At 41.8% G+C, this 25,356-nt stretch overlaps 2 protein-coding genes across 2 annotated transcripts in view; both read left to right on the top strand.

Moving 5' to 3' along the window:
* The first annotated feature begins 1,219 nt into the window (after positions 1 to 1,219).
* On the top strand, positions 1,220 to 7,004 carry LOC148879850 (uncharacterized). The gene is made up of 6 exons (XM_088961558.1): positions 1,220 to 1,896; positions 2,057 to 2,283; positions 3,195 to 3,305; positions 4,704 to 4,859; positions 5,636 to 5,877; positions 6,397 to 7,004. Exons 1-6 carry the CDS (start codon positions 1,580 to 1,582, stop codon positions 6,718 to 6,720), a joined length of 1,377 nt encoding a protein of 458 aa, XP_088817684.1. The 5' UTR covers positions 1,220 to 1,579; the 3' UTR covers positions 6,721 to 7,004.
* A 906-nt stretch (positions 7,005 to 7,910) lies between these two features.
* LOC148879851 (uncharacterized) overlaps positions 7,911 to 25,356 on the top strand; it is a 46,020-nt gene continuing 28,574 nt past the window's right edge. Inside the window, exons 1-3 of the mRNA XM_088961559.1 lie at positions 7,911 to 8,443; positions 8,551 to 8,777; positions 17,379 to 17,489. Of these exons, the coding sequence (XP_088817685.1) occupies positions 8,130 to 8,443; positions 8,551 to 8,777; positions 17,379 to 17,489 (652 nt within the window). The 5' untranslated portion in view covers positions 7,911 to 8,129. The remainder of the gene's footprint in view (positions 8,444 to 8,550; positions 8,778 to 17,378; positions 17,490 to 25,356) is intronic.

Raw genomic sequence — 25,356 nt, forward strand, 5'->3', positions numbered from 1 at the left:
GTACTTTTTTTTCTAAAAAAAATCATAAAGGGAAGAATATTTTTAATTTGTATTTTCTATGAATTTTCGAATTTTCTAACTTCATTTGTATTTTCTGACCTTCCATTTTTTTTTGAAGATAGAGATTTTTGGTGGGTTGAGTTTAGTTCAGTTGTATATTGATAGAAGGGCATGTCAATCACTTGACTGGGCTAGACTGTCAAGCAGCCAAGATTGTGGCAAAACCCAGACCAAGTTTGTGCGGGCCACTCGAATTTGATTAAAGCTATGACTACTGGCTAAGTGGCTATTACCAGCAGCAAAGCAATACATAAAGGTGCTTAGATGCTTTTTGGTTTAGGAATTAAGTAGGATAGAATGAAGCAAAGCATTTCTATTAAAAAAAGTAATTTTAATTTTCGTTTATTGGTTGCCAAGGATGCTGGAGTTGCGTTGGCAGTGCGGGTCTTCTCTTAACCCCGCTTGGACAAGCCATTAGAGTTTTACTTCATTAATTTGGGAATTTTATAACTTTTTTGTTCAACAGTTTGGCCTTTTAACAAGTGTTTTTCCTCTCTCTCTTGCTGATTGCTTGTATCCTCCATTGTAATCTGAGCAATTTATAAATGAAATTTGTCTTTTCTGGCTTCAAAACAAGTGATTAAGTTGATGGGTTGTTTTTGATTGTGTTGTGATTTGTTGTGAATACACACTTGTATAACGGGCTATTTGACCAATCGTGAATGAACGCGCCAGTATGAATTTATACACATGGGACTTATCGGATGTGTATCGGATGTTCTATATCCCATTGTGAAATAGGGGAATATCAAACAATCTTGAGTCAACGTAATTTATGGATGAATTGGAATTGATTTTCAAATTTGGAGCTCTATAAATTCAATTCTATCAATACGACGACCTTCACAATGTATTGTGGAATGAAAGCAGGAAAAGGTTCGATGGAAAGTCTGCACAGCTGAGAGCTATCCCTTGGCCTTGATGAAAGTTTTTGGGCCGAATAAGGATGGGTTACTCAGTTCCTGACAGAATGCACCCCACACGTGCCTCACAACACATCCACTCCTTCCAATGCACGCTGAGATGTGCATGTGGGATGTGGGGTTTATGGTTCGTGGGGAGCCAATCTGGATTCTTGCCCGACCGAGCAATGCCAGCATCACGGGCCTCGTACAGCACGGAAACAAAGCGTGAATTTCTAACGCGTTTCACTTTTATCCTATGGACCCTCCAACTCCAAGTTCCTGAGCTCCAACCGAAAAATTCCAATCCAACAGTTTCTTGGAGTTGAAAAGGACATCCTCCTCCAAAACTTTGTCTACTTTCAGAGTGACGACTGACGATTGACTATTTGCCAATGATTGAACAGATCTCTCTCTGTGACTCTGTCTCCAATTTCGATCTTCGACTCAACTCAACTGCACAGACAGCTGATTTGATGTCATCTCGTCGGAGGTTCTCTCTCTCTCTCTCTCTCTCTCTCTCTCCATCTCGTTGCCCGACCCAAGTAGCACCTAGCGCGTTCCAGTTAGCACCGAGACGGAGAGTAACGCCCAACTAATCAATCCATTCATCGTTAATGGCGTCCTCGTTATCGTTTCTATGCACCACTTATTCTCCATCTTCGTTACTCATCTCGCCAAGATCAATCCTCTACTCCCGTCATATTCTTCCAACGGTCTCAACGACCACAACTACCTCTCCCATCTCTCAGCAACAGCAACCGTTTTCCTCAACATACAAAACATTCCTTTCACCTCCCACTTTCCCTAAGGAGAACCCTGATTTGAACCGATCAGTAAAGACCAAAGCTCAATTAAGTTTCCCTCTCATTTCTCCTAAGGACCATTGGGGAACATGGACTGCTCTCTTCGTTTCCAGCGCTTTCGATATCTGGTAATTATCTTGTTATCTTCAAGTGTTCTGCCTAGAGTTTGGGATTTTGATTCTTCCAATTCGTGATGTATATATATTCTACCTCTCTCTCTCTCTCTCTCTCTCTCTCTCTCGTTTAACTTTTGTTTGATTTGGGCCTTGGGTGGCTTTGGAGTCGAAGGTCGGAGAAGACCAAAGTCGGGAGTGCTCTGAGTGGCGCACTGGTAAGCACTCTGGTTGGGCTTGCAGCGAGCAATCTCGGGATTATATCTTGCGAAGCTCCGGCGTATTCGCTCGTGATGGAGTATCTGCTCCCTATGGCTGTTCCATTGTTATTATTTAGAGCCGACTTGCGTCGTGTCATACTCTCGACCGGCACATTACTCTCAGCATTCTTGCTTGGATCAGGTATTACTTGTCTACACTGCAATCATTTTTTCTTTCTCTTTCTGCTAGATTAAATTGTTCATGAAGCTTTATCTTCGATTGAATTCTACAATGAGGGAAAAGACTGTCAAGCTCTACCATGACCTGCGCTTTTAACAAGATAAAATGATGCAATATATAATTTTGCATGACACATGGAGGAAAAAAAATCAGCGCTTAAAACTGCCATGCTCTATCATGTTTTATAGAAATATTATCACATTAATCATGTTATGAATATCATATAATTCATATTTGTCTTTCTGTTTTTTATTCGAATAGCCTGGTATTTATAGAATAATTGGGTCTGAGATGCCAAGCAGGAGGTAAGGCATACTTCCAGTCTATATTATTAACTATCCTTTGTTTTCTGGTTAAGTGGTGGTTGCCATGGCTTGTGAGTTGTGATATACATTGTAATTGAAAAATTCAATGTTTTCTCTTCATGCTTTATTACATAAAATGACACAAGCATAAAAGTAAACTGACAAATTACAGCCTCCAATACAATTACAATGGCCTTGTAGATTAATATGAGGTATAATATAGAATATTAACTTATCGTCTTTTACAGGAATGGACTTGGCAATTTATATTTTAAACAATGCTAATATCACAGGAGTGAGCACCATGGAGGTCCTTAAATCACGAAAAGAGAAAACATAAATAAGGGTCATACGTGCATATTATTGTGAGGTGTTGCATTTTTTCCCTCTGTGATTTAAGGCCTACATGCACTCGTTCCCTTGACATAAGCATTGTTCCTTTGTTTTTCTAAAAGACATCTTTTTTTTTTTCAAATCTTCTCCCCTTTATTCAAGAACCTGTTCTTTTCATACATACAATGGATTAGGGTTTTACTTTAAGTTAATGTATCCTTTCTGTTATGACAGTTGCAACAACAATTGGAACAATAGTGGCATATCTAATGGTGCCAATGCGATCACTTGGTCATGATAATTGGAAGATAGCTGCTGCTCTCATGGGGAGGCATATTGGTGGAGGTAATTTCTAGGAGATGATGTTATATCTTTTTGGGCATACACATTACATTGTGACAAACACACCCAACTCAACTAAGCCTTGTTTTAACTATATGGGGTTGGCAACTTGGCATACATCATATTGACAGACTGTTTCATGATGCTGAAGATCTCTATCTACCAACTTCATGAGGAAATGGATCAAATTAATTTTCTGTGCCTTTTATTGCTATTTTTTTTTTTTTTGTGTCAAAACTGTTTGATCTTATATTGCTACCACAGACAGGCTGGTTCTGTTGAGGCAGAGATTATGGCCCTTCTGTTCAGCCCTAGGTTTGCTATTTCTTGGAGGCCCTCCTTTCTCTTGATAGAGGGTATTTGAAAACTGTTATCAGATGGGTCCCAGGAAGGGCCATTGGAGTTTGTCCTACACTTAATGCAATCATTGATTTTTGTTGTCTGTTTTGACTTTTGAGAGATGGTTCTTAAGGAGCTGAATGTCACATTAGATTTGCACAAAAAAAGTCACATTGGATGAATGAGTAAGATCGAGAATAAGTCAGGGAAGTTAAAATTGTAGTATCATTCTTGTATATACAAAAAAGGGAGAGTTTTGGGGGGGAGGGGTCGACAAACCATCTGCCTCCCTGGGAAAGTACCTCCATTATTCCATAGAGCAGAAAACTACTGCTATACATTACCCCTTCACAAATTTCATTAATATATAAAAACTATTGTGGTCCAATAATTTTATTTATTTTATTTTTCTCTTAGTGTGTGTGGTTGGGAAGGGTGGGAGAGGAGGGGAGTTAAGGTCAGCTGACCTTGACCCTCACTGTACAGACTTAAAATGAATAGAATGGAGTGGCCAACAGTGATTAAGCCTGAATCTCAACCGAACATGTTGAATATGGCTCAGATGTACTTAAAAATTTTCATACTGAAATAAGAGCTTTAAAGTGTAAGAAATTATAGGAGTTTTCTAGATATAACTGCACTTATTAAATAAATCAGGTGAAATAATGAAAGAATGCTATGGAAATATTAAATACATTCTATACTCCTAGGTCTTGGGTTTGGTCAATCCCAAGACTGTGGCTCATGCTGCTATCTATGTATAAATGGTATAGCTGCTTAAAGTTGTTCATGAGATCATCAGAAAGTTGTTTACAGAATTTTATTTTTGGAAAACCTTATATTCTAGACCCAAAATACATCTCCCGAATTGCTTCTTTAATAACTCATATTTGAATTATTAGAGAAGCAATTTCCTTTTGAAGACTTGTCAAGAGAAAAGAAGAACTCATATTTGAAGTTTTCATTTATGTGGTATGAATAGTCCAATGCCGGTTGTGTTTTCTTTCCTTTTTTCCTCTGTCAAGCTCTATATCATTGCTGATGAAGTTTGATTTTTTGCAGCTGTCAATTATGTTGCTATTTCTGAGGCTCTAGCTGTTTCTCCATCAGTTTTGGCTGCTGGACTTGCTGCAGACAATGTCATTTGTGCTATATATTTTACATCACTTTTTGCATTAGCATCTCAAATACCTCCTGAGTCTACAACACCAACCAATGGTTTGTACTTGTATTACTATCAACTGTAAAACCATCCTAATTTAGATACTAGTCTGGAGATCCTTTAGCTTATTATATAATGTAAACTATTAATAAGATGATGGACTAATATGCAGACTACATAGTGCAACATCTGCAGTAGTATAGACTAAACTCCTTGTCCCCCAGTTTGTGCCTGCACTCTGTGGATGCTTATCCAGATCTCCATACTGTGTGATTCACGAGTCAGATAAAGGATATCCAAATATGACCAAATGTTTTGTGCCCTTTCAACTTGAAGGCTATCTTCAGACCGGTGGAAATGAAATTGAGGGACCAAATTTAAAAGTTCACCGATTCAACAGTATGGATCTATTTATAGCAGAGTGGAGCAGTGGACTATGAAAACTAGAGGTTTCTAAAGTTGTCCATTCCACCAATAATTCCCCCTTTTCAGGGGTTGGGGGCTGCATGTGAATTTAGTTCCATTTCCATCCCTATAATCCAATCAGGGCCTAAGCTTTTCTGCCCCTTGCTTGAGTTTGATGGAAGTGGAACAAAGAATGGAGCTTTTTGTATTTAATTTTTTCTACTCTTATCATGCAAAGTTGCAAACTAAAAGGCTTTTACTTTGAGATATCTGCATCTCAACTATCTAGTTTAAAAATCATAGGATGATTTATATTACTTGCTTAACAATGTATCATGGCATTTAATATAAAAGAATAAACTAACTTAATGTTTGACCGTATTATTATAAAGAAATTACTCTTTGATGAAAAATTTGCTCTTGACAGATGATGTAATAGATACAGAGTCCCAGATTGGGAACAAGCTACCTGTGCTACAGACCGCAACTGCTCTTGCTGTATCTTTTGCTATCTGCAAGACCGGCACTTATCTCTCAAAGCTGTTGGGAATTCAAGGAGGCAACCTTCCATGCATAACAGCAATAGTTGTTATATTGGCAACTATTTTTCCAGCACAATTTGGCTACCTTGCACCTGCTGGTGAGGCTGTTGCTCTAATTCTGATGCAGGTAAGCAACAGCAACAACAATAACAATAATGAGATAAAGATAAATACTTACCTGGTTTTCAATGTCAATTTGTATCATAATAATTGATTTGCTTATTGACAAAAGAAGCTTATTTTACAATAGAACACCCTAGAACACCACCTACTGTTGAAAAGTTCTTGAATCAGAAAATAACGATAAGTTGTATCATATTAAGAGTCGATTTATGTGTTAAAAAATGTGATTACCCAGTGTTGGTCCCAGTTATCTAGAGTCTTGGGAGGGTAAACCGTAAACTGGATACAGGACTAACCTATGGCATTTTTTTTTTAAACTTCTTTGCACAAAGTGGCCACTCTCAGACTCAAACCCATGTTTTTCAGATCCTTAAAGTTGCTTTTGTGTTCCTTCTTACCGGTACTGTTGAACATGAAGTGAACCAAGCCATGATACGAAGAATCACCAATTTATAACCTGCCTATTTGGTATTCATATTGCTGCTGATCTGATATGAATTCCTGTATTTGCTGGTCAAAACAGATATTTTTTGCTGTGGTGGGTGCAAATGGGAGCATATGGAATGTTATTCACACAGCCCCCAGTATTTTCATGTTTTCTCTGGTCCAGATAGCTGTCCATCTGGCTGTAATCCTTGGAGTGGGAAAACTAATGCAATTTGACCAGAAACTTTTATTGTTGGCATCAAATGCCAATGTCGGAGGCCCTGCAACAGCATGTGGAATGGCCAGCACCAAAGGATGGGGCTCTTTGGTTGTTCCTGGGATCCTTGCAGGCATACTTGGCATTGCAATTGCAACTTTTCTTGGCATTGGTTTTGGAGCTATGGTTCTTAAAAACATCTAAGCACTTCTTTTATTGTATATACAACAATTTCACTGCTATTCTAGCATTCTACATTAGCTCATTAAGAGTTGGAGGTGCTAAATTGTCTGTGTGTTTGCACTTGGTAGTGGTGGTATTGATCACAGCTTGGTCGTCTACATTAATCTAGGAACTTAGTTGCTTATGTGTGGGTCTGCAGGAACATGGAGATGGGGATGAATACAAAACGTACGAGGTTTACATACTAGCATGCTTATATACAGTACCATTGATCTGGGAGGAAAACCCCTATTTTATTTTGTGCATTTTAATGGTTCCCTATTATTTGCCATAATGTTTAATTCTGTTTCTTCACCTGTAATGATCCTATAACTCATAAATCAATACATATTCTGCATGCTAGACACGTATGTCACAGAGAACAAACCAAATGCAGAAAAAAATGCATGAATTATTCATATATAATTCATGTTCTTGAAGTTTAAGTTTCTTTCAAACCTGAGTGACGTGGCTTTGAAGGGAATTCAGAGGGGCTTCCCACAAGGCATGCCCCACAAGTGCATCCCTCATGTATTGGAAACATCTCCCGAGCTTGTGATGGGGAGATGTTCCCAATGCACAGAGGGAATGTGCTGGAATCTGCACTAGCACCCCGTAGGCGTGCCCCATAACGTATCCCAACGGTGTATTAAAAACATCTTCTAATGATAATTAGAGGCAATGCGACACTCGGGATTGCTACGTACAAGTTATTCTCACATCACCGCCGTGTATTGGCATTGGGAACATCTCCCATAAATGATAAAGGAGATATTCCCAAGCTTTAATTATTCATGGGCAGGTGGGGATGTGAGTACTAGTGGGTAGTAGATCCCATGCTGAGATGTACATGTAACATGCCAATGTGAACTTTGTAGGGTGTATGTGGAGACTCGGGAGATCTCATATTCCGGTGGAACAGGATCTGCTTATCATATGGGCGCTTCACACCGACCTCCACCGTGCATTGGGAGCACCTCCTCTCAATAACTTCAAGTACGGGAGATGTTCCCAATGTATGCTAGGATGTGAGATCGGTGTGAGGCGCCCTGGGTGAGGAGCAGATCCGATCTCTATTCGGATCTGGTCGGTTGAGACACAGTCCCAACCTACCCCTCCAAAAGACTTGGACGTTTCAGTATTTAACCGTGACGACTCACCTCTCAAGTCTCAAGTAATTAATGAACGATCAGATCTTTCTTCGATTCCGGAGTCAACTCTACTTCAGGTTTGTGGTCAAGTAGTCAAAGTCAAGTGTTCTCCGAATCCTCCCCTCTCTCTCTCTCTCACACACACACACCCCCCCTACCAAGTACCAAGTTCCAGGCTTCCAACTATTACTCAGAGACGAATAGAGCAAAAACCCAAACAATCAATCCGTAGATAAATCAATGGGGGCGTCCCAATTATCGTTTCTGTGTACTACTCGTCCTCCATCATCACAACCTATCTCCCTTAAATCATCGACCCTCTTTTCCCGCCATATTCTTCCATCGGTCTCAACGACCTCGACATCCTCTTCTTTCTCTCGGCAACCATTTCCTTCCAGAAGCAAAACCCTTATTTCGCCTCTCACCATCCCTAAGAATCATGGACCTGTTCCTTCCCTAAAGACCAGGGCTCAATTGAACTTCCCTCTCATTTCTCCCAAGGACCATTGGGGAACATGGACTGCTCTTTTCGCTACCAGCGCTTTCGGTATCTGGTAATTTCTGTAGCCCACAACACGGATTTCTGTTTCTACCGAGGGTTCTAGTACTTCCAGTTTGTAATTTTTCTTTTCTTGAGACTTTGTTTGGTTTGAGATCGTAGGTCAGAAAAAACCAAGATTGGGAGTGCACTGAGTGGCTCCTTGGTGAGCATTTTGGTTGGGCTTGCAGCGAGCAATATCGGGATCATTTCTTGTGAAGCTCCTGCATATTCAGTCGTCATGGAGTATCTGCTCCCTATGGCTGTTCCGTTATTGTTGTTTAGAGCGGACTTGCGTCGTGTAATAATGTCAACTGGGACATTACTCTTGGCATTCTTGCTTGGATCAGGTTATACTTATTTACATTGCAATAGCTTTCTCTTTCTCTATTTTTACTAATCGAATTGTTTATAAACGAAGCTTTAGCGTCTTGTGGGCTTGGTTGATTGATATGTCTGCTCTACTAGGAAGGCTGTATGGTCTACTGTTCACTATGTTCTAAACTATCTATTCTCGTTTTGTACGTATATACTGAAAACTAGAAAAATAAGCTGCTTTTAAGTGTTGCTTGTCTTGAATTCGTAGTGAACTTTTATGATTACGATAAAGAAAGAAGAGGCGAGCATAAGGAAAATCTGTTTTTAGCACTTTACTGTACACGAATACCACCTATTTAAGTTAGTTTATATATGATCCAAATATAGTCCTCGTTGTGCCAAAGTAATGAATCCAGAATAATATCCTAATTATAAGAGGCTGCTCACAAAAAAAATTTAACATGGAAAACCCCTTATGAAGATAAAAACCACATGACCAAGTCCAGAAAGCTTCCACTATACCAAATAATAACGAGTTCATAAATCCTGTCCAGTGACTCCAGTCATGCCATAGGCCAACAATCATCAAGAGTAGAATGACTATTAGGTACCACCAACAACAATGATCTCAACAAGATAAGTGAAAAGATCTCACTGGAACTGGAAGCCTGCTGATGAGACAGAACATCCACCAAAAACATAATAGGGAATATCCAAAGCTATCAGCTGAATCAGTAGAGAAACCCTTGTGAAAACCCCATATTAATGGTCTGATTACCCCTCTTTTCAAAAGGATCACCAAGAAAACCCTATTCTTTCTTCTCTCCTCCCAGAGGTTAATCCGACTTTTCTTTTTTCTCATGAAAAATATATTGGAATATTTTAACCCAATATTTCAACCAGCATAATAGTAGAAAGTAGTTGCATACTTGCACTTCAATAAGGAAACTATATATAATTAAATGAAGTTAGTCATTTGGTCTCTTTTTCTTAAGCCCAAAGATATTAGGTTCCCATGGGGAGGGAACCCTAGTATTGACCTACCCATGAAAAGAGAAAAACTTCACGAATTGAATTTGCTTTTTCTTGACTCACTTCAGATTTTGGGAGCAGCAGCTTGTTGTCAAGTGGAATAAAGCCATAACTTACTGGATTTCAAAACCAAACCTGGGTCCAATTCTACCAAGGAACTTGAGGGACCACAATACCACATTTCAAGACTTCAGGTTAGTTTTGAAGATCACAATAAGCAAAAATATCTGGCCTTTTTCTTAGTTTACCACCAGTTGTTGCAGGACATTCAACCACTTGATATTTCTTTTTTACCTTGGAGTTTTTATGCTGATCTAATTTACTCAAAGGGCTAGACTGTCATAGTTTTCCAAAGAACATGTGCATAATAAGATCATGGATATCTAACTTGGAACTTGTTTTTTGGTTTCTAATTTTTCTGATAGTGCCTGTTTCTTGTTTTAAGATATTTTGGTTTATTTAGTTCTATAACTCAATATTTGATACATGTTTACTAAATATTTAGGAGTTCAAATTATCTGTACGTGCACATGCATAAAAAATTATTAATTCGTGGATACACATACACATAAATGTATGCATGTGTCCACTATTATCTCTTTCCTGTTATAATAACACATATGGCTTTTGAGAAATTATTAATTATTAGAAAGTGTATATGTATATCTGTCTCAACATACATTGGAATTTGGATTAGCTGAATGCTTTGACTGTGTAGCAGGCTGTGGGACATTATCATTGGTCCCATGTATTTAATGACTGGTGTGGGGCATTATCATTGGTCCCACAGCTTGCTCAACATCTGTTGCATTTAGCTAATCCTATCTCCATAAATTGCTCTTTGGGAGTTTGCATATCTTAACATTAAAAGCTGCTTTTAAAATTGGCATACAATAGGATTTTAATTCTTCATTTGGATGTTTGGACATTAAATGTTTTTTCAATCTATATGTTCTGCATACTGAGATATAGCATGTTTTATATAATTCAGTATGCTTTTTTTTTTTTAAGTTTAGATGGCTAGTCTATTTCAAATTATTGTACATTTGGTTGTGTTGGGATGATGTACTTGCCAGGAACATATAAACCAAAGAATTTTACATTAGGGGGCTGAAATTTCACATCATGAAACAATTCATAAATCAGAATATTCTGAAACTTTTTCTGAAGGATGTCGTGCATCTGTTTGTGAGATGATTTTTAGCTAGTAAATTTTTGGTTTGTAGAAGTTTGCTGTTGTAGTTTGATGATGATTCTCAGACCTGTGCTTTTTCAAGCACTCAATTGTACATACCTTATTTAAAATAACTCATTTTGCTTTGTGCATAAAGAGGGAAAAAGTTGCAATCTAAAGGCTATCTTGATTTCTCAAGAAAAAAATGTTAATCATGCTATAACTATCATATTTTATTTTCTGTCTATTTCCTTTCACAGCCTATTTCTCCTGTATAATTGGATGTAGGATGCTAACTGTTTCTACTGTAGCTACTGTAGTTACAGTAGTCCGAACCAGTAGGGAGAAGAAGAAAGAGAAGGAGAAGAAGAAGGAGAAGAGAAGAAGAAGAAAATGAAAGAACTGTCGAACTTGATAGCTAAACCCTATCAGTCGACCTCTTAATAGTGATTAGACTTCTAATTAAATGTACAAGGACTAAACTGCCCCTACTTAAGTATGGGACAGAGAACCTCTAATAAGATTGCCACATAAGCTTCTTAACCAAGGTGAGTTGACTAATCTACCCTTATTCGGCTAACTCTAACACTCCCCCTCAAGCTGGAGAATATATATAATATAATCCTAGCTTGTTACATATATAGTTCACTCTCCCTGAGCTTAAGGCTTTTGTAAACAAATCTGCCCATTGATCACCTGAGCTTACATGTTCTGTGCTTATCTCTCCAATAAGAACCTTCTCCCTCACAAAGTGGCATTCAATCTCTATGTGCTTTGTTCTCTCATGAAAAACAGGGTTGGATGAGATATGGAGCGCAACTTGATTGTCACAGTACAACTTCATAGGTTTATCCATGTGGAACCCGATTTCTTGTAGGAGATTCCTCAACCACACTAATTCACATGTAGTGTGTGCCATGGCTCTGTACTCGGCTTCAACACTGCTTCTAGCCACAACCGTCTGCTTTTTATTCTTCCACGTCACAAGATTTCCTCCAAGAAATGTGCAGCAACCTGTAGTAGATCTTCTATCAGACACAGAGCCCGCCCAATCTGCATCCGTGTACCCAATTACTTCAAGTTTTCCTCCTGGTTTATACAATAGCCCACGGCCCGTAGCTCCCTTTAAATATCTTACAATTCTAAGAACGACATCCCAATGAGATATACGAGGGTTCTGCATAAATTGGCTCACCACACTAACTGCAAAGGAGATGTCTGGTCTCGTGATAGTCAAATAGTTCAGCTTCCCCACTAGTCGTCTTTACCTTCTAGGATGATCAAATATTTCCCCTGTATCACTGCTCAACTTAACATTTGGTTCCATAGGAGTCTCAACCGGTTTTGCACCTAAGTCCTGTTTTGTCCAATAGATCGAGAACATATTTTCTTTGGCACAGGTTTACACCTTGTCTTGATCTAGGAACTTCTATACCCAAGAAATATTTCAATGTCCCAAGGTCTTTTGTTTGAAAATGATTTTGCAGAAAGACCTTGAGTTTGTCGATCCCCAATTTGTCACTGCCAGTTATGACAATATCATTCACATAGACCACTAATAAAATCTTTCTAGCTTTTGAGTCATAGCTGAACACTGAGTGATCAACCTGGCATTGTTTCATTCCAAAATTCTTCACCACTTCACTAAACTTCCCGAACCAAGCACGAGACGATTGTTTCAACCCATAAATTGCATTTTTTCAGTTTGCACACCTTATTAGCCTCTCCCTGAGCAACAAACCCAGGTGGTTGCTCCATATATACCTCCTCTATAAGGTAACCATGAAGGAAGGCATTTTTTATGTCAAGTTGAAATAAGGACCAATCATACATAATTGCTAGGGAAATTAACACATGGACAGAGCTAATCTTAACCACTGGAGAGAAGGTCTTCATATAGTCCACTCCATACAACTGTGAATACCCTTTAGCAACAAGTCTGGCTTTTAGATGCTCCACACTACTATCTGGCAAGTATTTAACAGTATACATCCATTTACAACCCACAACATGCTTACCAGGAGGAAGAGTAGTGAGCTCCCACATGTGAGTATGCTGAAGAGTAGAGAGTTCCTCCTCCATTGCCTGCCTCCACCCAGGTGAACTAAGAGCCTCTTGGACATTGTTAGGTATGGAAATAGATGACAATAGTGAAACAAACTGGCGATGTGAGGCGGAAAGGCGAGATACTAAAACAAAATTGGAAATGGGATGGAGAGTAGAACTACGTTTACCTTTCCGTAAGGCAATGGGTAGGTCAAGTCCTGAAGGTTCAGCAACAGGAGCAACGACAGGATCCGCGGACAAGGTAGAAGCTGGAGGAGGGGCCGGTGTTGTTCGACGTGTATACACTTGCCGAATTGGTGGTCGTTCAGTAGGGATCTGCACTGGATGAGGTGACGAGTCAACTCCAACAGGAACACCCGGAATGGGATCACTGACCGGAAGAGGAAGAGGAAGTAAAGGTGGAGACGAAGATGTTTCAGTTCCTGAGAAGAAGGGAACAGACTCAAAAAATGTGACATCAGGACAGACATAGCATTTCCGAGTAATGGGATTGTAACACTTGTACCCTTTTGAGTCCGAGAGTAGCCAAGAAAGACACACTTAATGGAGCGTGCACCCAACTTGTCTATTCCAGGACTCAGATTGTGAACAAAGCACACACAGCCAAAGATATGAGGTGTTAATGGAAAGGGAGACAAGGTGGGGAACAAGATAGAGAAGGGAGACCGACCATGAAGAATAAAGGAGGGCATCCGATTAATGAAGAAACACGCAGTAAGTACAACATCACTCCAAAACCGTTTAGGAACACTCATATGATGAAGAATAGACCGAGCTGTTTCAAGGAGATGACGGTTCTTCCGTTCAGCCACCCCATTGTATATGTATTTCAGCATGAAATTTTTGAAAAATGGAAAATAATTCACTCATTTCTTTCATTAAATAAATCCATGTCATTCTTGAACAATCATCAATAAAAGTGACAAAATACTTGTAACCATTATAAGACTCTATTTTGATCGGGCCCCAAACATCTGAATGAACCAAAGCAAAATGACTCAACATACGACTTTCAACTCTAGGACTGAAGGAAACACGACGATGTTTCCCAAACTGACACGACTCACACTGTAACACTGACAAATGACTCAAAGACGGAACTAGTATCTTGAGTGCCTTGAGAGAAGGTTGTCCCAGTCGAATATGCCACTGTAGAGGAGTGAGTGAAGTCTGAAGTGCAACTGACGATCCACCACCGTCAAGGTAATACAATCCACCAGCTTCATGCCCCCCACCAATCTTCTTCCCCGTCCTGAGATCCTGAAAAATACAAGAGGAAGGGAAAAAAGTAACAAAGCAGTTAAGAGTCTTGGTTAATTTACTAACAGACATAAGATTAAATGGAAACTTAGGGACATATAGAACAGATGATAAAGAAAGAGAAACCATGTCAACATTGCCAACACCACAGATGGGAGAGGAGGAACCATTGGCAAGGGTAACAGTTTGAGATGTGGAAGTTTCAGAGAGAGAAGAGAACACACTTGGAGTCCCGGTCATGTGATCAGAGGCTCCAGAGTTAATAATCCAAGGAGAGGTTTTAGATGACAGGCAAGCTATACCTGAGTGGGCAAGAGTAGCAGTAGTGTGCTGTGAAGTGGACTGAAGGAACCGCTCATACTCATCACGCGGTACACTCACCATCTCCCTTCCGGAAACAGATGTAGATGTGGAAGGAGTTAGGTCTGCCTGTTGATTATCAGTGACATCAACCCCACCAGCAATAGCATGATTGGCCCATTTAGAGGGAGGGCGGCCATGAAGATCATAACAGAAATTTACGGAATGTCCTTCCCTGCCACAGTGGATACACTTGTAGAGCTGCCTTTTTCTTTGCCACGGCCTCCCCCTGAGTCACGACCACCACCACGGCCAAATATGGAACCACCACGACCTCCTCGGGAGGCATGTCCTCCCCCTTTCGTACCACGTCCACCTCCTCTGGCTGTCACAAAAGCTGATCTATCAGACTGTGTGAGATTCTCTATCTGTCCCAAAGAAATCCTGCGAAGCTGAGCAAACACTTCCTTAAGTGTAGGAAGGGTAGAGCCCTTCAATATTTGGGCTCTAACTGGTTCATACTTTGATTTCAACCCCACTAAGAACCTTGTGACATCTAGTTGTTCCCTTTGTTGTTGCTGAACCTTAACATCTGGAGTGAGAGGATGATAGACATTGAGTTCATTTCTGAGGTTCTTCATACTGGCATAGTACTTTTATAGGGTTTTATTTCCTTGTTGCAGACCAAAGTACTCCTGATAGAGCTGATATACCCTTGTAGTATTATCTTGCCCAAAATACAACTTCTTGGCATGTTCCCATATGTCCTTAGTTGTATCTAAGAACATGAAGTTGGCACTTATTTTGGGTTCCATACTGTTCCATAGCCATGTCATGATTTGAGCATCCTCCTGTTCCCAATCATCAAACCCTGGAGAGTCAGCCGGTGGTTTATCTTCTTTCACATGCTTCACTTTTCTCTTTGCCTTGAGAAAAACTTCCACTGACTTGGCCCATGGAACATAGTTCTCACCATTCAGTTTAATTGAGCTCATCTGTACACCTAGATAGTCAGAGGAAACCACCACACTAGGTTTCTGATCACTACAGCCATCTCCCATTGCTGCCATTATACTCTTTCAATGCTGCCTCTAATCTGAATTCCCAATCACCAACTAAGTGCTGTTGTCAAGAGTTTGATGTTCTAGAACCTACAGCAGTCCCTAAACACAATGATAGATACACACGCCTTTGTTCTTATCCACACCACTATTGATTTCACCAAAAAAAAAAAAAAAAAAAAAAAAAAAACACAGACTACACCGACATTAATTCAGCACTTACTAACCACATGCAAGCTCTCTTACAACTACTCAACAGAGTTTGTGCATCACAAGCACCACCACACAGCCATAGCTGTCACACACAATACAGACCTGCTTTAACGCTTTTAAGAGGGCACCACAAGACCAACAAAAACTCAACTAGTACCATTGCATTACACCTTGCACCATTCAGCCACCTACAGTAACAGCCCTTACACCATTTGGTCACTGTAAACACAGCCTGTTCTTGGAATTTTTCCAAGAACCAGGGCAACAACCAACCTAGTTCTCTAGGTTCTGATCAGTCCTCTCAAGTTCTTGAAGATTTTCAACCCAGAAATACCAACAGCACACAGAGGAGAGATAACCAACCTTCGTTTGAGAGCTTCAGCCAACCATTCACTGCTGAAGTTATTTTCTTAGGAAAGAAGTTTCTGTGCACCAGAAAAAAAAAGAACTGTGATGTTTCAGGCCTAGGATGAGCCATTTTTCTCCATTGACAGCCCAGAGAAGAAAAAGAGAAAACTGAAGCACGAACTGAAACAGGTCACGAACTGAAGTTGTCACCCTGATATCATGTTTCTACTGTAGCTACAGTAGTCCGAACCAGTAAGGAGAAGAAGAAAGAGAAGGAGAAGAAGAAGGAGAAGAGAAGAAGAAGAAGATAAAAGAACTGTCGAACTTGATAGCTAAACCCTATCAGTCGACCTCTCAATAGTGATTAGGCTTCTAATTAAATGTACAAGGACTAAACTGCCCCTACTTAAGTATGGGACAGAGAACCTCTAATAAGACTGCCACATAAGCTCATAACTTAACCAAGGTGAGTTGACTAATCTACCCTTATTCGGCTAACTCTAACACTAACAAATAAGATTGATATTTTTGCTAACAAATAAGATCAAAAGCTGGCAATTCGATTGATATTTTTGCTGCAGTTTGGCCTTGTTTTGTTTTCTCAGGTCAAGTGATTCGAGTCTGATAAAAGTTTTATGGGAGGGGATGGGTTTTCAATTTTGTAACGTGGATAATTGAAGTTGGGTGGTTTTTGTTCTTGTTGATGTTAGTGTGGTGATATCTTATCATCCTCCCAGATTGTACTATTTTTGCTTTCAATGATTTTTTATTCTACTTTCAAAAAATAAAAAAAAAGAAAATCAAATAGGAGGTAAACCATACTTTTCAGCTTATTAGTTATCCCTTTATTCTTATCTGGTTGGCAGGTCATTTTATATCTAACTCTATTGTATATACAAATAATTGACATTTTCTTTTCATATTGCATAAAGAGGACATAAGTGTAGAAATGAAATCATACCTTAAAAGAAGCCCCAATTTAATGATAATGTCTTTGTAGATCCATATGGTACTCAAGAGAATATATTTTTTTTTGGTATACAAGATAGAAAATTGACTGTTAGTCTTTTACAGAGACAGTATTTGCAGTTTAGAATTTTTTGAAGTATCTTTCTTTTCATACATACAATGAGTTAGGGTGTCCTGCAGGTTAATGTATATCTTTTCTGTTTTTACAGTTGCAACGACTATTGGAACATTAGTTGCATACCTATTGGTGCCTATGCGATCACTTGGGCAGGATAGTTGGAAGATAGCAGCTGCCCTCATGGGCAGGCATATTGGTGGAGGTAATTTTTTAGGAAGTCTTGTTGCACCTTATCGAGAACAAGTTTCTCATGACCAAAACAATGTGATAAATATGTATTATTGATATTGACATTATGTTTCTGTTATATAAGTTACTAATTACTTCTGCATCTTCAGTTCATTACTTATCTTTGTGTTACAAACTCAAAGCATATTGTTCTTAGTGTATACTGTTTGATATGGTTGCAACTTTGCATAATGGGTCAAGAGTGCCATCAAATGTTATCATGCGACAATCAATCACAAAAGAATACCTAATATATAAATCTTCATTCTTCAATTTGCATGGTTTGTCAACTTTCTTTCTTATTTCTTCTTTCCCTGCTTCACCATTGATTAATGCTGCCAAATAACCCTATTTACTAAACTCTAGCGGAACCTGAGTTAAAATGTTTTTCTGTGGAAACACGGTTTGGACTACAATTGGTGCCCTAGTGTGGGTAATTATACCAAGGAAGACTTGATGAACTTTCTATTCAATTCTAGAGGTTCTATTTCTCAAAGGCCATTTTCCCTTGTGGTATAGGGGGACTTGGGAAATGTTGTCAGATGTGTGTGTGTGTTGTGTTTTGAGATTGATTTTTATGAAGCTGACCTACTTCTGATAAATGGTAACATCAGGGATTAATTAGGGAAGTTCATTCTAATATATCATAGGAAGCTGAATACCATCATAGGAAGTTTGTAAATCTATATGATTGTACAACTTTTTGTTGTTCTTTTGGTTTGATGTCCATTCTTGTATATCATATTTTGCTAACAAATTTTGTGTAGTATTTATGAATGAAAAATCTGAAATCTTTTCCCTTTCCTCTCTCTCTATATTAGTTTTATTGACATACGAAAAATTGTGAGTACATCAGTTGTTTATTTTTAATTTATTATTTATCTTTGTGGGATGAGTAGCAAGCCTCACCCCTGATAGAAATGTCTTAATTGAGGCAAATGGACCTCTCTGATGGTGCATGATCTGGAAGCTCCTAGCTGGAGAACTGCCCGGATGTACTCACGTGGCAAGCTGGATCAATCTGCAAAACAATGCTCAGAGGGACCAGGGTGGAAGACCCGGTGAGGTCGCTCCGATGCTTAAGTCAGTAATCTGTGTGCTTGTGAGCTAAGTATGAATGCTAGAGAGCTTGAATGTGAGTAATCGCACGTACCTTCACCTTGAGGATCGATGCCCTTATATAGTTGAGTAGCCGTGATCCTTACGAAAAGGCTCCGGGATCCACGGGTTGCATAGATAAGATCCGTTCCGTTTCTGAAGGAGAGCAATGTGCCAGTTGATAAGGTTTATCACTTTCCTCCGATACGGACGGGGTGAGGATGAGCCCTTTAATTAGACGTCGTAATTTTGGGAGATTCGGAGTCTGTTGGGGAAGCTTTTGGAGTCGATTATGTGGCGCTTCGACTCTTTGGACCCGAACTGGCACCTCGGTTCTTTGGCTCCGAATTGGCAGTTCGGTTCTTTGGCCCCGAACTAAATTAGGTGCCGAGGTGCCTTTATACCGAGGTGCTCAAGGTCCCGGGCTCCCGAGCTGCTGGCGAGGCTCCCTTGTTGAGTTGTCACCCTAGTGGCTGATCGCATCCACGTGTACCTTGGTCGCTAGGTCAGGCCAAATTACCCCTCATCAATTGCCTCTCACTCCCCGTGTCCGGGGAGTTTATAGTCAATGCAAGTAGGTTGGCCCAATTTCTTCTTGGCTCACCTCCTGATTTTATGGTCGGATCGACGTAGCCTATGTGGCTTAATGGAAAAACCAGGTCGTGTGTCGGGGGTGCGCGGACACAACGTGGTTTATAAACTCCGCAGATGCCAAAAATCGCGCTCAACTGAAATCTTTCCTCGAAGGGAGTGTGGCCGGTTTTCAAGAGAGCCATAGGATCGTGTCGATCTGAATAGTCAGTTCCCGGATACAATGTCTATAAATAGGGAGGACCCAGGTCCCCTTTCCTTCGTCCTTTCAAGTGCATTCGAGAGTCGAGGTCGCTCTTCCATTCTTCAGCTCACGTCTTGTATCCGGGGCAATTCGCTTCCTCTTTTGCCTTTCGGTGAGTTCGTTTGTTTCCTTTTTATTCGTTAAGTTTGACCTTAGTTTAGATAGCCTTCTAGATGGGAGTGGCGAGTCCGTTGGGGCCAAGGTGGGTACCTTGGAGCCTCATCTTGCCGAGATGGACACTTTGGCACAGGATGAGGGCCCCAATCCGTCCGAGGTAGACTCACCTTGGCGAGAGCGAGAAGCTTCTGGCAAATCGGCCTCCTCCTCTCACTGAGGTCGCATGCCAGACAGCTTTGGTCCGTCTACAATGACAGTGGACAGGCTCCTCTCCTTTGTTGATCGCCATAGACTTCCTAACGACCTCGTTTATAGTATCCCCTTAGGCAATTTCCCTTGGGATCATGGTCACGACGAGATCGTGGTCTTCGAGGAATAGCTCGTAGTTGGCCTTCATTTTCCACTCCACCCTTTTATAATCGAGATCGTCAAATTTTTTGACATCGCCATAGACCAGCTCCACCCGAACTTCATTCGCAATATTGTAGGTACCATTTCCCTTTTTCACGACTATAATCGACCTCTTGACCTCGACATTTTTTCCTCGATCCTTTTCATCAAGAATTCTGCCTATGTTCTACCTGAGCATAGGCGTAGTTACTACATGTTTCCTCGCTCTGGGTACAAGTTGTTACACGAGCTCCCCAGCAAAGTCCCAGCCTAGAAGAGGCATTACTTCGTAGTCTGTAATGTGGAAGGGTGGCCCTTCTCAACCCACTGGAGACCCGCCATCCAAGACCCCGATATTAGGCTGAACAAAAAGGTGCGGGAGGAAGTCCGGGCTTGGGCGAAGCTAGGCTTGAAGTTCGAGAACTTCGTGACCAAAGAGAAGCTCGCGCAGGCTGGCCTAAGTCCTCCCGGTAGGTTGCTAACTGTTGTACTCTTTTTCTTATTTTGTTTTACTTTAATATTGCATTTGACTTTGTTCGCTGCTTTCTTGCAGTCATCATGGCTGACTTCTTTGCCAATGAGCTCTTCAAAGGCATGCAGAAGGGCAAGAAGAAGAAGAGGGCCTCCAAGAAGGCCTGCATTCAAGAGGAGGTTCCCACTTCGGGCATTGGTGTCACCACCTCCGAACCCCCAGCTGACACCGAACAACCCTCGTAATCGACTTGGTCAAGGAGCACCGGGATAGGGCATCCCCACGCCAATTGCTCGAGGAAACGTCTTCCGAGGCCCAGCAAACTCAGGAGGCTGCCCCATCGGGCACCGACATCCCAGCTCGGAGTGATTTGAGCCCGAAGCTTGGTCGCCTCAAGAGAAAAGACGCGGTCTTCCCTGAAGAGGTTACTTGGTAGGCCGAACTACTAGCCTCTCATCTTGGGGGAAGAGCGGCGACACATCGCATGGTGGTATGTACCCAACCTTCAATCCTTCTATACTTAGATTTTTCTCTCAATACTTATGTCTTGTTTCTTCTCTTGTCAGGTGAACTCTTCAATCCACGCCCTGGCCTACTAGTTCGAGATGAACTTGAAGCGGGCTCTCGAGGCCGAGGAGTCATCTCGCAAGGCTCACTCCGAACTGAACTTGGCTCATAGCGAGAACAAATTATTGAGAGATGCGCGAACTCAGAAAGAATTGTTGACTGTTCTGATGGCGGAGAAGGAGTTGAAGAAGCGTGGGGTGGCCCTTAAGAGAGAAGTCTAGAACCTCAAGGAGCTGGTGAAGGCAAGTCCTAGTCGCTTCTTCGGCTTGGGCAAGTGAGTAGCCCGTGCATAGACTGGTTAGGTACATACTCTACAGTGTCCATCCACCTCAACGTACAACAATACTAGGTTTTTCCTACTTGGAGTCTAACTCGTTAGCTTGGCACTTCGGGATAACCAACACTTAGAAAAAAATTTTGGGATAACCAACACTTCGAAAAATTTTTGCACACAAAAGGTTCTTTGAATCACTATGCTTCATTAACAAAAAGTTTCGAGTACATGGAAAAAAGAAATAGAAAACAACTACAATCGAGCTTGGAAGCTCGGGACATACGCTATGTACGGGGGGTCCAAGAAAAGAGGCAAGTGGTATCAATCAGTTCGAGGCCCTTCGTCCCTAGTAGCAGCACCGACAGGATGATTGGTCTCCATAAGATTGTTGGTAGCATTGGCGACGTCACCTCCCTCTTCCCCTTCTATGATCTCTTCGTTGAGGAGGTTGTCGTTCTCCTCCTCCTCGGAGTCGGGGTCCTTAGCTGCCTCGAGGGCCATCTCCTCGGTGATCTTTAATGTTGTGATGGCACTGAGGTCAAGGTGAGGAAATTCCTGCCGGGTCAACCACCTACTGAGCTTGAAGACTTTACGGTAACCCACCGTCCTGGTCTTGAAAAGCAGCACGCGTCGTTCTGTTGAAAACTTGTACTCCTCGACGGCCTTGATCTTCGCGTCCTCTATTGAAAGAAGTAGGATGTCAGTCCGCTCCTTCACCAGCTCCTCGAGATTCTGGACTACTGTCTTAAGGGCCACCTCGTGCTTCTTCAGCTCCTCCTTCTTCGCCATCAGAATAGTCAACAATTCTTTCTGAGATCGCGCATCCCTCAATAATTTGTTGTTCTCGCTGCGAGCCAAGTTCAGTTCGGAGTGAGCCTTGCGAGATGGCTCCTCGGCATCAAGAGACTGCTTCAAGTTCATCTCGAACTGGTAGACCAGGGTGTGAATTGAAGAGTTCACCTAACAACAGAAGAAAGGAGACATAAGCATTGAGAAAAAAATCTAAGTATAGAAGGATTGAAGGTTGGGTACATAACACCATGCAGTGCGTTGCCGCTCTTCCCCCGAGTTAAGTGGCCGGTAATTCGGCCCACCGGGTAACCTCTTCACGGAAGACCACGTCTTTGCTCTTGAGGAGGCCAAGCTTCGGACTCAAGACGCTCCGAGTTGGGATGTTGCTGCCCGATGGGGCAGCTTCTTGAGCTTGCTGGGTTTCAGAAGACGTAGTTTCCTCGGGCAATTGGCATAAGGAAGCCCTATCCTGGTCCTCATCGACCAGGTCGATTATTGGGGGCTGTTCGGTGTCGGTTGGGGGTTCGGAGGTGGTGACACCAACATCCGAAGTGGGAACCTCTTCTTGAATGTGGGCCTTCTTGGAGGCCCTCTTCTTCTTCTTGCCCTTCTGCATGCCTTTGAAGAGCTTGTTGGTAGAGAAGTCGGCCTTGATGCTTGCAGGAAAGCAACGAACATAGTCAGATGCAATATTAAAGTAAAACAAAATAAGAAAAAGAGTACAACAGTTAGCGACCTACCGGGAGGACTTAGGTCGGCCTGCGCAAGCTTCTCTTCGGTCACAAAGTTCTCAAACTTCAAGCCTAGCTTCGCCCAAGCCCGAACTTCCTCCCGCACCTTTTTGTCCAGCCTAATGCCTGGGTCTTGGATGGCGGGTCTCCATTGGGTTGGGAAGGGCCACCCTTCCGCGTTACAGACTACGAAGTAACACCTCTTCCAGGTCGGGACTTTGCTGGGGAGCTCGTGTAACAACTTGTACCCGGGGCGAGGAGACATGCAGTAACTATGCTTGTGCTCGGGTAGAACACAGGCAGAATTCTTCTTGATGAAAAGGATCGAGGAAAAAATGTTGAGGTCAAGAGGTCGATTATAGTCATGATAAAGGGAAATGGTACCTACAATATTGCAAATGGAGTTCGGGTGGAGCTGGTCTATGGCGATGTCAAAAAATTTGACGATCTCGATTATGAAAGGGTGGAGTGGAAAATGAAGGCCAACTACGAGCTGTTCCTCGAAGACCACGATCTCGTCGTGACCATGATCCCAAGGAAAATTGCCTAAGGGGATACTAGAAACGAGGTCGTTAGGAAGTCTATAGCGATCAACTAAGGAGAGGAGCTTGTTCGTTGTCATTGTAGACGGACCGAAGCTGTCTGGTAGGCGACCTCGGTGAGAGGAGGAGGCCGACTTGCTAGAAGCTTCTCTCTCTCACCGAGGTGAGTCTACCTTTGACGGATTGGGGTCCTCATCCTGTGCTGAAGTGCCCATCTCGGCAGGATGAGGCTTCGAGGTACCCACCTCGGCCCTAGCGGACTCGCCGCTCCCATCTAGAAGGCTATCTAAACTAAGGCCAGACTTAACAAATAAAAAGGAAATAAACAAACTCACTGAAAGGCGAAAGTGGAAGCGAACTGCCCCGGATACAAGATGTGAGCTGAAAACGGATGTGCGACCTCAACTCTCGGATGCACTTTGAAAGACGAAGGAAAGGGGACCTGGGTCCCCCCTATTTATAGCCACCATATACGGGAATTGACGGTTCAGATCGATGTGATCCTACGACTCTCTTGAAAACCAGCTGCACTTCCTTCAAGGAAAGATTTTGGTTGAGCGCGATTTTTGGCGTCCGTGGAGTTCATAAACCACGTTGCGTCCGCGTGTCTTCTACACACGACCTGGTTTTTCCATTGAGCCACATGGGTTACATCGATCCAACCATAAAACTGGGAGGTGAGCCAAGAAGAAATCGGGCCAACTTGCTTGCGCTGACTGTAAACACCCCGCACCGGGGTTACGACCCCTGGCACGGGGAGGGGGGGCAATTGATGAGGGGTAATTTTGCCCGACCTAGCGACCGAGGTACACGTGCATGCGATCAGCCACTAGGGTGACAACTCAACAAGGGAGCTTCGCCAGCAGCTCGGGAGCTCGTGACCTTGAGCACCTTGGTATAAAGGCACCTCAACACCTAATTCAGTTCGGGGCCAAACGGCCAAAGTGCCAATTCGGAGCTAAGGAACCGATGTGCCAGTTCTGGTCCGAAGAGCCGAAGCGCCACATAATCGACTCCAAAAGCTTCCCCAACGGACTTCGAATCTCCCAGGATCACTACGTTTAATAACAGGGCTCATCCTCACCTCGTCCGAATCGGAGGAAAGTGATAAACATTATCAACTGGTACATTGCTCTCCTTCATAAATGGAACGGATCTTATCTATGCAGCCCGGGGATCCCAGAGCCTTCTTGTAAGGATCACGACTACTCAACTATATAAGGGCATCAATCCTCAAGGCGAAAGTATGCGCGATTACTCACATTCAAGCTCTTCTAGCATTCATACTTAGCTCGCAAGCACACAGATTACTGACTTAAGCATCGGAGTGACCTCACCGGGTCTTCCACCCCGGTCCCTCGGAGCGTTGTTTTGCAGATTGATCCAGCTCGCCACGTGAGTACATCCAGGCAGTTCTCCATCCAGGAGCTTCCAGATTGCGCCACCATCACCCTCCATACTGGAATGTTCAAAAAGATGACCCTGGAATCTTAAATCTAAGAAAAGTGAGCAGCTGGGTAAGAGAAGCCACTCTGAGGAAATCCTTGACAAAACATAGTTAAGGGGTTCATAGAAAATGAATACCATCTCCATTACTCACTAATATTTCTGCGCTCTTCTTTTAATAGGGTTTTCTTTGTGCTTCTATTGTGAATTAAAACTTTATTAACCAGAGCTGCCCTCACAAGGGGGCCCACCAACTCCAATGTGGTCCTTAATATTTTTTTGATCAATAACTGAGATTCACTTGTCATATATACAAAATGCGTATAAGGTTTACATACATCCCAAGTATAGTCTAGAGCTTTCAACCTATCCTTTTTTTACTATCATATTTTGCATTTTAGCCCAAAAGAGCTGATCTCTATTCATCCCTTCTTTGTCTAAGCATCAACCAGACCATTTGCCAATCTTTGGACCCACTAAACTATAACATCTAATCTCGTCTTAAGATTAGGAGCTAGAATGCATATTGGCTGCATTCTGTGAATTTAAAGAGTGTGGTTTAGAAATGTAAGAGCAC

The sequence above is a fragment of the Nelumbo lutea genome, chromosome 1, assembly GCF_056320005.1.
Source record: "Nelumbo lutea isolate HS-2025 chromosome 1, American lotus-T2T, whole genome shotgun sequence".
In the NCBI taxonomy this organism is placed as follows: Eukaryota; Viridiplantae; Streptophyta; class Magnoliopsida; order Proteales; family Nelumbonaceae; genus Nelumbo; species Nelumbo lutea.